This window comes from Folsomia candida, unplaced genomic scaffold (genome assembly GCF_002217175.1).
Source record: "Folsomia candida strain VU population unplaced genomic scaffold, ASM221717v1 Fcan01_Sc010, whole genome shotgun sequence".
NCBI lineage: Eukaryota > Metazoa > Arthropoda > Collembola > Entomobryomorpha > Isotomidae > Folsomia > Folsomia candida.
The window spans coordinates 3,717,274-3,730,504 of record NW_019091202.1 but is presented as its reverse complement, the minus strand read 5'-3'; the positions used below and the strand labels follow the sequence as shown (position 1 = coordinate 3,730,504).

General features: G+C 38.2%; 1 protein-coding gene across 2 annotated transcripts; it reads left to right on the top strand.

Annotated features, from left to right (window-relative positions):
- Nucleotides 1-4,504: 4,504 nt before the first annotated feature.
- On the top strand, nt 4,505-7,837 carry LOC118436721 (gastrula zinc finger protein XlCGF57.1-like). Of its 2 annotated transcripts, XM_035855298.1 has the most exons (4): nt 4,505-4,591; nt 5,719-5,862; nt 6,327-6,725; nt 7,306-7,837. In XM_035855298.1, the coding sequence occupies exons 2-4, from the start codon at nt 5,737-5,739 to the stop codon at nt 7,693-7,695; spliced, it is 915 nt and encodes a 304-aa protein (XP_035711191.1). In that variant the 5' UTR covers nt 4,505-4,591; nt 5,719-5,736; the 3' UTR covers nt 7,696-7,837. The 2 variants fall into 2 exon arrangements, with proteins under 2 accessions (XP_035711191.1, XP_035711189.1); XM_035855296.1 differs by lacking the exon at nt 4,505-4,591 and having other exon boundaries at nt 5,623-5,862.
- The last annotated feature ends 5,394 nt before the right edge of the window (nt 7,838-13,231 follow it).

Here is a 13,231-nt window from a genome sequence, read left to right as displayed (position 1 = left end):
GTTCGATACTAACGGTGCAGCCTATTCCAAAATTGTAGTCCTTTCTCGATCCATTTGCACAATTAATTGGCACCATTTTCGCCACGGATTGTTCGATACCAATGGTGAGCCTAATGTATTCACTAATGATCAAGGGGATTATTAATTCGCATCAATTGATGCAAAAAACTCGTTAACACACAGACAGACGGACGGACGGACAAGAGGAATTCAATAGCTCTCGTGCTTCGCAGGGCGAGCTAATAAACCGTAGTAACGTTAGAAGTAGCTCACCCTGCAATAATTTGAATATCACTTTGCACCAATGGTGCCGAATTAGCCGACAAAATATGTGCATAAGCATTTGCAGGGTGAGCTAATATGGTTTTGATTTAAATTCGGACCAAAGGTGCTGAATAACCGCAAGTATAAAATTTATATGTTTTAGCATCAATGGTGCAGAATAATGGAACAAATAGATGTAGAATTTTCAAAAAATTTTGCAACAATGGTGCAGGATAATCTGGTAGAATACCTAAATACAGGTCATGTAGTTTTGCACCAATGGTGTAGAATAAGGCGACAAAATAAATATCCAATTTTGACATAATTTAAATTTTTTGTCAAGAAATCATGAGACCGTAGTGTCAAATTTTTGTTACTATTTTCATCAGTTATTCTGCAGTTTTGGTGCGGTTCGCATCGATTCCCCCAATTGTTTCGCATCAGTTTAAATAACAGATTGTTCGGTACCAACGGTGCTACCTATTCCAAAATTGTAGTCCTTTCTCGATCCATTTGCACAATTAATTGGCACCATTTTCGCCACGGATTGTTTGATACCAATGGTGAGCCTAATGTATTCACTAATGATCAAGGGGATTATTAATTCGCATCAATTGATGCAAAAAACTCGTTAACACACAGACAGACGGACGGACGGACAAGAGGAATTCAATAGCTCTCGTGCTTCGCAGGGCGAGCTAATAATAGAAATAAGACGTGACTTAATTAGACTAACTTTAACCCGCAGTGCAGCTTCATATAGCCCGAGTCAATGTGTTGAATTATAAATGATTAATTTTAATTCAATTACACTTCATGTTTTTCCACTAGTCGTAAATATCGTAGATGCCATAATTCTTTCGAAGTTTGTTTCATATTCTCCGAATATATCTTTTATTAACTTCAATACCAAATTTCAACTCTCTATGACTATTTAGAAATTACGTGCATAGTACCCCACCCACCAATATGACCTCCACGGGTTAACCACTGAACCAATGACACTCATCTTAGAATTTAGCCTCCCTGTTGAGGAATATCGAGGGAAATGTGTTTCCATATTTAGCAAGAGGCAGAGAGAGACTCGGATTCTGGTGGGTTCCACCACCATCGCGCGTCAGGGTCACATAAGAATCACTTCGCCTCTCTATTTCTAATTGGCTACATTTTGTTGGGGCACATTCCGTATAAGCCAGTCCCTCAGAACGCTTGACCTCAAAAACCTCCTGGTACCCACAATTTTCCTGCGGACAACAGACGCTGAAATTATATCTCTTCTCAAGGAAAAAAATCTGGCGTCCGGTTGTCAGAAATAAAAGTGCGGGAGCCATGAGTATTTTTAATTATTTGTGTACCGCAGATTTTCGAGTTTTGTAACTTTTGATGCGTGAGAAGTAGTGAGAACCTTCGCATTCATGGGACAACTCAAATTTCAAATGCAAGTTAGGATCTAATTCTTATGTTACCCAATTGGCTTTCTCATTTTTTCCGGTTTCTTTTTTAATGCTTGCTTCCAATTTTTTATATTTAATTTGGTGAAATCAATGCAACGCGGAATGGCACATTTCCCATAATATGTCTCTATTGACATTTTTTAAGCGCATGCCAAATTTCAAGTCGATCTGACTAGTAGAACAGAAATACACAAACTTGGAGACAGAGGACAGACAGACAAAACGATTTCATAAGCCCTGACTCGGGCTAAAAATGTGTCAAAGCGAGCACAATGTTGCATAACTTACTACGCTATGATTCATTGACTGACATAAAGCCGTGGAAAATGCAAAGTTATTAATAAAAACTAGGATCTGCACAAATTCTTCCGGCACGAGGGGGTCCAAGTACGCCACTCATTCTTAATTTTAAGATTAATTTCAAGATTAAACTGGGGACGGTGACACTCAATCTTATCTAGTGTACGCTCGGGCGCCTCGCGGCGCCCCTGACTTTTTGGCGCCCTGGGCAATTGCCCCGCTTGCCCCCCCCAAAATCGGGGCCTGCCTGTAGGCCGGACAATATATAAGTATATGGAGATTCAACTAGGCCCATCTTATTCAGATGCCCGTTCAAATTATAGTGGCCTGTGATGCTGGTGTTTCTTATAAATATGTATCACCGTATGCGAGTCATACATGAACGCCAATTGTTAATACTGGATTTCTAAAAGTGTTGTAGAGAGCTTCCGTGGAATTCGACTATCCAACCAGATTATATAGTTGCTGTAAAGTTGCATCTCGCCAGAATAATTTGCAAATAATAATTCCATCACAATAGTGATGGTTGAAACTAATAATGCTAACACGGTTACGAGTACTTCGACAAATGTGGGCTTTCCAAGGCCCATCGAAGTTCCAATTAATAGTGTCAAACTGACGACAGATATTGATCCAATGGCCACCATCGAGATAAAATAAAAAACCAACTGTGCCAATCTCGAATTCACTATGTACTTGTTTTTCTCCGGATCCCAATCGAATGGCTGGGTCCAGAAGTGCCTATAGTATTTGGAACATCGACTAAGCGACGACCACATAAGCGGTGTGACCACCATTTCTTCAAATTTTTTGTTGGAATTTGATAAATGTTGAAAGTTTCGAACAAAAATTTGGCATATCTTAAGCAAAATGATATGTATTTGCTTTAATAACTCGACGTTTAACTTACGGATTGCTACTGATTGACTGCGTAGTTTTAATACCTGCCTTAACTGTTTCAAGGAATTTAGGAGTTAAGATTATTTCTGTACTGTTTGCTACGTATATTTACCTAATTTATGACGACAATTTTGCTCCGGTTGGAATTGCCCTAATTAAGTTAGTTCTGTATTACGGAGAAGAAACTTCTAATTATGTAAGGTTGGATATTTGGAGTTTGTCCAAATAATTAATTAGTGTAGGTATTTCTTTGTATCCTTGGTATTACTCACGGTGATCAGACTTGTATTTGGTTAGCTGAGCCGTGTAACAGGACGAAGCGCACGAATAAGTATCTAAATATGATCGAGGAAATTAAATTATTTAAGGGTAGCTTTCAACGCTTTACTTATACAGAAATGTGCTTAATTATCATGCCTCGATCATAGCGAGGCATGGTAAAATGGCAAAATTTGTATTTCTTATTGTAAAGGTGTGGATTTCTATGCAGAACATGCATTTTCTGCATTGTATTGAGTTACTTCACGTGCTAAAATTCAAAGTTTTAAAATTTTAAGTACAAATGTTTTAAGGGTCCATATCAGAAAAAGTCCTCCACGACCCTTACAAAATCTCATAAGCATCGGAAGTTACGATACGAAAAATACTATGGATACCAAGATATGATAAATGCCTTCAAAACATGTCACACATACGCAAACAGGCAAATGTGCGTATGGTTACCCAACTTCGTAGAAATAGAACACATCTTTATACATATATAATACAAAAATATGTGTAAAATCATGCCTGTGAAAGTGAATTTTACTTATAAATTTATAAATGATTTTAGTCAAGTTCATTCTTTTTCATACTGACAATAAGTCAGTCACCCTTCATTCGCATCATTCAACATATAATAGCACATCTTTCACAGATAGCTCATATATGTATGGAAGGAGGGTTGAAGGAACGTCCATATATTACGTTATCATTTTGTTTGGTGAGTGGTTTAGGTCCTCCTTCTACCCCATGTTAAAACACCCTATCCCTTACATAATGTTTACATACGCTGGGTGGATGGGTGATAAAATCGAAAATTTTTGATGACGCAATATATGTATGGCCCCTTGGTGAGCTTCACTCCTCGTAAAATACATACGTACGTATGTAAATTGGGTACAAATCCCAATTCTACTGGGTTCACCAAAAACCTTTCTCACGACCCAGAATTATGTTGTATGCACACCTTTCCGGAAAGTTCCATAGTTATAAACACATAAGTACCGTACGCCAATTGCACTCCAAAGAGGTTTCTGAAAGGCTACATTTTCCAAGGCATCCTTTAAGGGTAGCCTAACAATGGGATCTGGCTCAAAGGGCCAGCCATATATTATGTCGTCAAAAATTCTCCATTTTAGCACCCACCCACCCAACGTATACATTAAGGGATAGGGAATTTTAACATGGGGAAGATAGGAAGTCCTAAACCACACACACGCTAAAATGATGACGTAACATATGGACGTTCCCCAAGAGACAGGGAGCCTTTCTGAGCCTCAGAATCTTAGGTCAAATAATACCGTGAAAATCAGTTCAGTCTCCAACTCACCCAGCATACGAACAGGTTCCTTGCACTTTTCTCAAGATTTGAAAGTCAAATTTTGACGATAATTAAGACTACTTATTACACCGTAAATTTCTAATTTATTAAGTAGCTTCAGCTACTTTATGTGAAGACTTTGTCTGTCTGTCTGTCTGTCTGTCTGTCTGTCTGTCTGTCTGTCTGTCTGTCTGTCTGTCTGTCTGTCTGTCTGTCTGTCTGTCTGTCTGTCTGTCTGTCTGTCCGTCTGTCTGTCAGCAGGATATCAGGAGAACGGATCGAGATAATCGAAATCGGTTTTCGCCATCATACATAGGACCCCAGGGGGAGGATCCTATCAACTTTTGGGGGCAACCGGACCACACCCCCTTTGGCGACAGGGGGTGTGGTCGGGGCAAAATGAGATTTTTAGTACAATTTAATCTATAGGTGAAATAGAGTAAAATTATGTGTTCCGGAGTTGTGCCACACCCCCTCGGCGCCAGGGGGTGTGGTTGGGGCAAAATGAGATTTTTAGTGCAATTTAATCTATGGGTAAAATTAGGTGAAATTGAGTGAAATTAAATGAAATTAAGTGAAATTAAGTGAAATTAAGTGCTTCCCCGATTGTGCCACACCCCCTCGGCCCCAGGGGGTGTGGTTGGGGCAAAATGAGATTTTTAGTGCAATTTATTCTATGGGTAAAATTAAGTGAAATTGAGTGAAATTAAATGAAATTAAGTGAAATTAAGTGAAATTAAGTGCTTCCCCGATTGTGCCACACCCCCTCGGCCCCAGGGGGTGTGGTTGGGGCGAAATGAGATTTTTAGTGCAATTTAATCTATAGGTGAAATAGAGTAAAATTATGTGTTCCGGAGTTGTGCCACACCCCCTAGGCGCCAGGGGTGTGGTTAGGGCAAAATGAGATTTTTATAAAAAATTAATCTATAGGTGAAATAGAGTGAAATTAAGTGTTCCCGAGTTGTTCCACACCCCCTCGTCGCCAGGGGGTGTGGTCGGGGCAAAATGAGATTTTTACAAAAAATTAATCTATAGGTGAAATAGAGTGAAATTAAGTGTTCCCGAGTTGTGGTGGGACCGTTTGGGGTGAAGTACGTCTGAAGCTACTTCCGTATGCGCGTTTGCGACGGTTTATTTACATAAAACAATACAAATATTGTGCGAGAATATGAAAAACAATAAACACTTATCTTTCTAATTAACGAAGGTTAATTTCAGTAACACGCTCAGTGCGGGATGAAATCGAGGGTGCCCCCTGGAAAAAGTTGGGACTGTCCCAGCTGCCCAAAAAGTTTCCCTTGTAAGTCCAGGCTGGCCAAACACGTCGTCACACATGATCCAAATGCTCAAGTTAAATGCGGGGTAAGACGAACAATTGGTGGTAAATAAATCCTTGTATATTATGTAACCAAGGGGGTGAAAGCAGTATATCCAGTTGTCACTGTATGCACTCTCCGAAACCGGGTTACTAGGGAAGTTATTACCGGGCGGAGTATCTATGTGACTCTACCGCATGGCAATTAATTTATTATTGTGTGGTAGAAAATTCGTTACCAACTGGTAATATCTTCGCTACCGGGGTTATTGCCGGTTTGGTAATTAAATGTCTACCACTCAATAATAAATAAATTACCATGCGGTAGAGTCACATAGTTACTCCGTCTGGTAATAACTTAGTTACCGGGTTTCTCAGAATGTATCCAGACGGATGGACAGACCTAACGATCTTATAAAGAGCTTCTAGCCCTTAATAGATAAGCCTTGTAAATACATTCAAACACATATCTACCTAGTAAATAGAAACAAATTTTCCAATTTATTTGCAGATTTGCGGAAAAGCGTTAAAAAATAGTTTAACCCTCATTTGCCATATGAGTTTTGTTCACAGCAAACGCAAGCACTCTTGTCAAACTTGTCACCGGAAATTTGTACTACCGTCAGATTTACGAAACCATGCTGCTGTTCATAGCACGTCGCGTATCCGGCATCCATGCACTTTTCCAGGATGCGGAAAATCATTCCTGGCCAAGTACAATGTACTGACACATTTTAAACGGGAACATGACCCGAATGCGGCCCGATTTCCGTGCCAACTCTGCGGCAGAGAATTTAAACGGAAGGAGCACATGGAACATCATATTTCCACTCATACGACGGAGAAGCTACATAAATGTGCACACTGTGAGAAAAGTTTTGTACAAAGTGGGGCCCGAAAAATACATGAGGTATGTAACTGATTAAAAAAATCATTTTCAGCCTGTAATTGTGCAGGGTACGGCATAGAGTTGTAATATTATTTCGAAATCTCAAACTCTATGGGGTACGCTAGGCCGGCTTTTTGGGGTATGAAGTCTCAAAGTGACCCCAAAACTTAATGAGATTTGTGTGGGCTTCACCGTTTATTAAGATTTTGGGGCAGACTGAAAAAAAGTTTTTTTAAGCTACAACTTTAAAATCAAAATTAAATTGGATTAGATGTTCCGATTCAGCATGACATTTTGAGCGTTTTCATGTGCGACCTGAATTTCCAAGTGTGTTTGTATCAGTAACATATAACTCCTGGTTTCGTATTTGGTTTACTTATTAAACACAAATATAGTCCTACATAGTCACATATGAAAGTGTTTAAAATTTCATTCTGAATTCCAATATTGAATTTGTTTTATGTACTGTAATCTGTAATTATTGCGAGTTTGTTTTGATTGATCTGCCAGTAAAAAAACATTTTCAACATCCGGCATTTTCCTGACTACATGAATTTATAAATATGAGCTAAAATTAGATTGTTTTTTCATTAAATTCCAGAAAACCCATCGAGATCCGACCAGCCGTGAAGTATTTACATGTCACCTTTGCCCCCAGACATTTCTTTACACCAGAAGCTTGTCAGGTCATGTCAAAAGTGTGCATGGAAAGGACAGGAATTATCAATGCAAATTTTGTAATAGGAAATTTTCACAAAAAAGTTGTATGAGAACTCATATCGATGCGCAACACACATCAAGTGAGGATCCTCGCTATTCTTGTGGATCCTGTGAGTATAAAACTGATTATAAAGGTAATTTCGACCAACACAAGCGAAAGCATGAGATTGATAGGAAAAATCAATCGTGTTATTTCTGTGGAAAAACGTTCACCACATTTTACGGATTGGCTAGACACTGTCGTCAATTTCATACACGGGAAAAGTTATAAATATGCCTGTACATTTTAGAATAGAATTACAATGATATTTTGTAACCTTGTACTTTTTTTTATGGTTGATATGGAATATTTTATCGTTGCTAATGAATTATTTATGGCTGTTCTTTTAACGTTGCAGAAATAAATAAATTCCAATAAAATATACCCTGAAACTTTAAAAAAGAACAACTTGTTGTGTGTGTAGAATTTAAATTTTTAAAGCTAAAATTTATCCTACATTCATGATTTTCTCTAAACCTTGGGTAAATTTTATCTTTATCGAGTATATTTTAAACAAGTTGCGTCGCCTCAAATTTTGCTAAACTGAACACTGTGGAGCTTCTGGTAGAGTCACATATATACTCCGTGCGGGTATTGATTTGGTCAGAATTCCTTACCGGATTGGTTATATGTAGTTTGTATTCTGAGTGGTACAGATTTCATTACCAGCTCATTACTAAATAAATATTTATGTCGTAACGATTGATATTATCGATGCCAGTAGAGTCATATACTTATGTACTCCGTCCAGTAATTATTCGTGATAATTCAATACCCGTTGCCTAAGAGTGTATTTGGAGTGTATTAAATTCGTGCATATGAACATGAATACAATATTTTCCGATAACATGGCCAGGCAAGTGGCAATAACCAACCACACATGGAAGCAACGTGTGCATACCTCTTCATCATATGTTTACAACAGATTAATTTTGTCCAATATCAGGAGTGCCAAACTCATAATGTGCGCGTTGAATCCACTACCGATACCAAAGTGCGAAAAGACACGAAAAGAACAAATTTAAAATTCATGATGACAGACCCAATTAAAATTTGCTAGACTGTGCTGCAATTAGCAAAACATAGATTAAGAATTATCGGTTGACCAACCAATATATGATCCTATAATTTAAAAATTGCAACGTGTCTGGGGCATAGATCGGAGTACTCCAGGCGTGGAGTACGTACTCCGGCCTCCGGAGGCCGGAGTACGCGAATTTTTCCGGAGTACGGAGTACGCATGGCTTGCCGGAGTTCGCGAGATTTGCCGGAGTACGGAGTACGCGTGGCTGGCCGGAGTACGGAGTATGCGGACTACGCAAAATATCCGATCTATGGTCTGGGGACGACATTATTAGAAATGTGCGACTGGTTTTGAATAGATACGCGCCTGAAAATTTGATTTGGATGGGGAAAGATATCCATCCAGACACTTAACCTGAAACAGTGCGACATACATTGATAAATAGTGGAAGTTTTCATGTTGACGAAACTCGGAAAGCCTTTGAAAGAAATGGTATAGGACGTGGTTGATGGTGTATTTTATGCCTATCAGGAAACGGTGAAGATTCTCAATTTCTATTATAATTTTATCACCCACTAACCAATGACGACACTAATCCACATTTTGTCCAGAGTTCCGAATAAGGTATGAATTAAATAATTATATTACTTAAGAATTTTAATAGGGAGAGCTCGTTGCTATCTCATAGTCGCCCGCTTGGCTGCTTGAACCCCCTCTCAACCATGATCACACGCTCGTCACAAATATCGTCACAGATTGACGAATGGTGATTTGTGCACGTAAATTCCCTCACTTTACGCCATACATGCATCACATATTGTGGACATTTTGATATATCGTCGGACTAACTCTAAAACCACCTAAGTGCAGTCAATAGTTAATTCTAAATCCACCTACCCATGTAACATGCCACATCCCATGGACAAACTAATTTTACTCCACGAGTGGATGTTCTGGATCATCCATTACACAATATCCAATGGACATCTTGCAGATATAAATATTTTGTTTTTTCAAATCTATTTATCTCTCAAACATCCATAGGACATCCACCATTTAGATCTGGTGGACCTCGTGTGGACGTACTTTGGATGTATTTTTCGGCCGATGACATCTAGTGCAGCATAACGGCAATAAACTCTTAAAGCATCTCTCTCACATGGCTATACATTTATTTCACCAGTACAATCTCACTGCTGCGACAAAACTCATCTCCTTCGTTCCGTCTCTAAAGGATTAAAAGTTCGAATAGTTTGAAATTAATTTAAAGTGACCCCACCTTTCCCAAAACCTCTACTCCACCCATCACGTAAGTCTCAAAATGCGGAAGGTGGTAATTGGAACCCGTAGGCTCCAACAAATTGCAAGACGGGAAACAAATCTATTGTTTGTAGACCAAGTCGTAAATAATTTTGGCGAAAATGTGCAACCTCCAACCAGGCTAATTATTAATAATGCAGTAGAAAACAGTTATGATTTTAACAGTGAGTTATATGATTGTGACTCACTTCCTGACGCGTTGAATAATTATTCAGATTCTGAGGAGGAAGACGTAGATTTTGAGGAGTCTAGAAGTTTTGATCTTATTTCGAAGCTAAAAGATGGGTCACTAGCATTTTGCGTTAATCAGAAGCAGTTCACGTCCTTATTGAAGATTTTAAAGCAGCATCCTTGTTTTGAGAAAATTCCATCAGCCTCAGGGGCAATATTGCGTACTTCGCAAGAAATATTCCCTGTTGTAGTTCCCCCAGGAGAATTTTTATATTTTGGAGTGAGGCGAGAAATCGACGCCTTAGATAACAATCTTGATCATACTTTGGAATTGCAAGTTAATATTGATGGTTTGCCAATATTTAAGAGTAGTTCCCTTCAGTTTTGGCCAATCCTGGGCTTTTTTGTGAATGTGTCCGTATATCCGTTTGTAATTGGACTTTATTCTGGTATAAAAAAGCCGAGCGACGTTAACATATTTCTGGAGCCATTTGTAAGGGAATTTAATCAACTAAGAGAAGAGTGCACTGCCGGGGGGAACCCCCGAATAAAAATTCATAGTTTTATATGTGATGCTCCTGCAAAATCATGCATAAAATGCTGTAAGGGACACACTGGATATTTCGGCTGCGATAAATGTCAGGACGAAGGCGTTTATAAAAATAATAGAATGACCTTTTCATCCAATAAATCTCAGTTGAGAACAGATGCAAGTTTTAGAGCGAAGACCAATTTTGAACATCACACCGGAACTACTATACTAGAAGAGATTCCCGATTTAAATCTTGTTGATCAATTTCCTTGTGAATGCATGCATCTTCTTGCATTAGGAGTAGTAAAAAAGTTATTACATGTGTGGATTGATGACAAGCCAGGTGCCCATAAACTCTCAGGCGTACAGATTAAACGACTCTCAGATTCCTTAATTTTGAAATCAAGCGAAGTAGTGCGCGAATTTTCGAGAAAGCCACGAAGTTTAACTGAATTACCAAGGTGGAAAGCTACGGAGTTTCGTCAATTTTTGCTTATATGTTGGTCCAGTTGTGCTTAGGGACGTAATTTCATCGGATGACTACAAATTATATTTATCCCTGTTTGTCGCAGTGTCGTTATTACTGAACCCGAGAACATATTTAAAATACAATAACTACGCCGAATTATTATTATCCTTTTTTGTGGAAGGCTTTGGAAAAATGTACGGAAAGGATCAAGTTTCTTATAATGTGCATTGTTTATTACATTTAGCAGCTGATTCCAAAAGACTTGGTCCAATAGATTCGTACAGTGCGTTTAAATTTGAAAACCACTTATTTAAAATTAAAAAAATGGTAAGAACTCTCAAGAGACCATTAATTCAAGTGGCTCGAAGATTACAGGAGCGAAGTGTACTTGAAGCAAAGTCTATTAGTTTTGACCCTATTTTCCCGTTCTCAAGGGTGCACGATGTAGGTCCATATTTATCAGATAAAGTTTGTGGATCGCAATATAAAGAATTAAAATTCGGTGCTTGCACTATTAGCAATGTTAAGTTACGAGACTCTTACTTTTTAACAAAGTCTTTGGTGCTCTGCAGTTTGAAAAATATATGCTTCGATGTGCTACGAAAGGAATATATTTTACTTGTAGCCCAACAAAAACAAAAACAGCCGTTGTTTTTAGAACCATTTGACTCTAGTGTTCTAAATATATATGTTTTCCCAAATTTATCTGAAGAAGCGTCAGAATTGGATTTCTCAGAAATTTTATGCAAGTGTCAAGTTTGTAATGAGTCATTTGGACTTGTGTGTTTTCCACTTCTCCATAGTTCATCTACATCCTAAAAATGTTCCAGGTTTTGGAATTTCATGACGACTCTGGAATCTCAATTGGAATAATTCCGGCGTCTTGGTACATTGAAGCAAACGGAGAATCTTACTGGCCGCCTGTACGAAATCCAAATACGTTTGTGAAAGCACTCAAATCACCACAAGACTCTTGGCAGCGTTGTCGAGCTCGTATTTTAAAGTCGTATAGTAAGATTAAATTTGTAACATCTTAATTTAGCATTTTAAATTTGAAGTTTATAAACTTTATTCTGTTTAAGGTACTTGTGAGGAGGCGTCAAAAAATTTGTCCAAACATGAACTGCAGAGTGACGTCACATCAGAATCTGACGAAGAATCATCACAGAAGCATAAGCGAGTGTCAAGACCCCCTGAAAGATTCTCGTACGGAGTCAAGGATAAGTCGTCAAAACTGGGGGATTTTCCGAAGTTATGCCTTGCACCATATTCAGGGACGACAAACGGTATTCAGCTTAGTTAAATATCAATATATAAATACATGCATACATATCTATGAAAAAATATGTATACGTATCCTTGATTTCTTATTTTTGAATCACATCAATTATTTCTAGAAGACAGCAATCAGATTCAATCGCCAGACTCAGAATCCAATATTGAAGTTAATGGTAATGGGGCAAGCAATGGCCGGAATACTTCCACGCCTTCCGATGAAATTATTTATAGCTCAGGTATGTGTTTGCCAAATTATAATATTCAATTGTAAAGTAATCTATTACAATTTATTGTGATAAGGTGCCCAGTTACTGCCTTCCGACCTTAACGCCGACGGAATGATACCAAATGTACTTGCAAGTTTACTTTGATTATTTTTTTCAAACAATTAAAATTGCCTCTCAATGTTTTATATAATTTGTACATTATTTATTTTTTTATGATTATAGGTGGAAAACGACAACGTAGAGTCACGACTTCCACAAGACGAAACTACTCCAACGTGCAAAAAAACTAAATCCCAAATGTTGGACCGAAACCAGCTCCTGCAACCTTGCCAATTAACCCGCCGGTTTAATGAGTCACCCGAATCATCCCATTTTGACGAGAACGACTTTAACGAAGATTTTACTAGGCAACAAGCTACGCCAATAGGTAAATTGTTGCCTTTTATTTACATTTGTTAGATAAATTATATAATTGAGCTAATATTAAGATATTTACACTCCTTTCAGAACTTTTGAGAAGTCTGGTGCAGGATGTGAAAATGATCAAAACATTTATGATTAACTTGGACAAAAAGGTGACCCGATTATCAAGCGGAGAAGGACTTGACAAAGGTGGAACTGAATTTACACTTCCCGACCAATTTACGGATTTGGAAGCCTTTTTGGCCTTTGATAAATCGATTGAAAATCTTGATAAAGATGTGGTGAGTGAACGGAACTGTTTATATGATTACATAATTGCATGA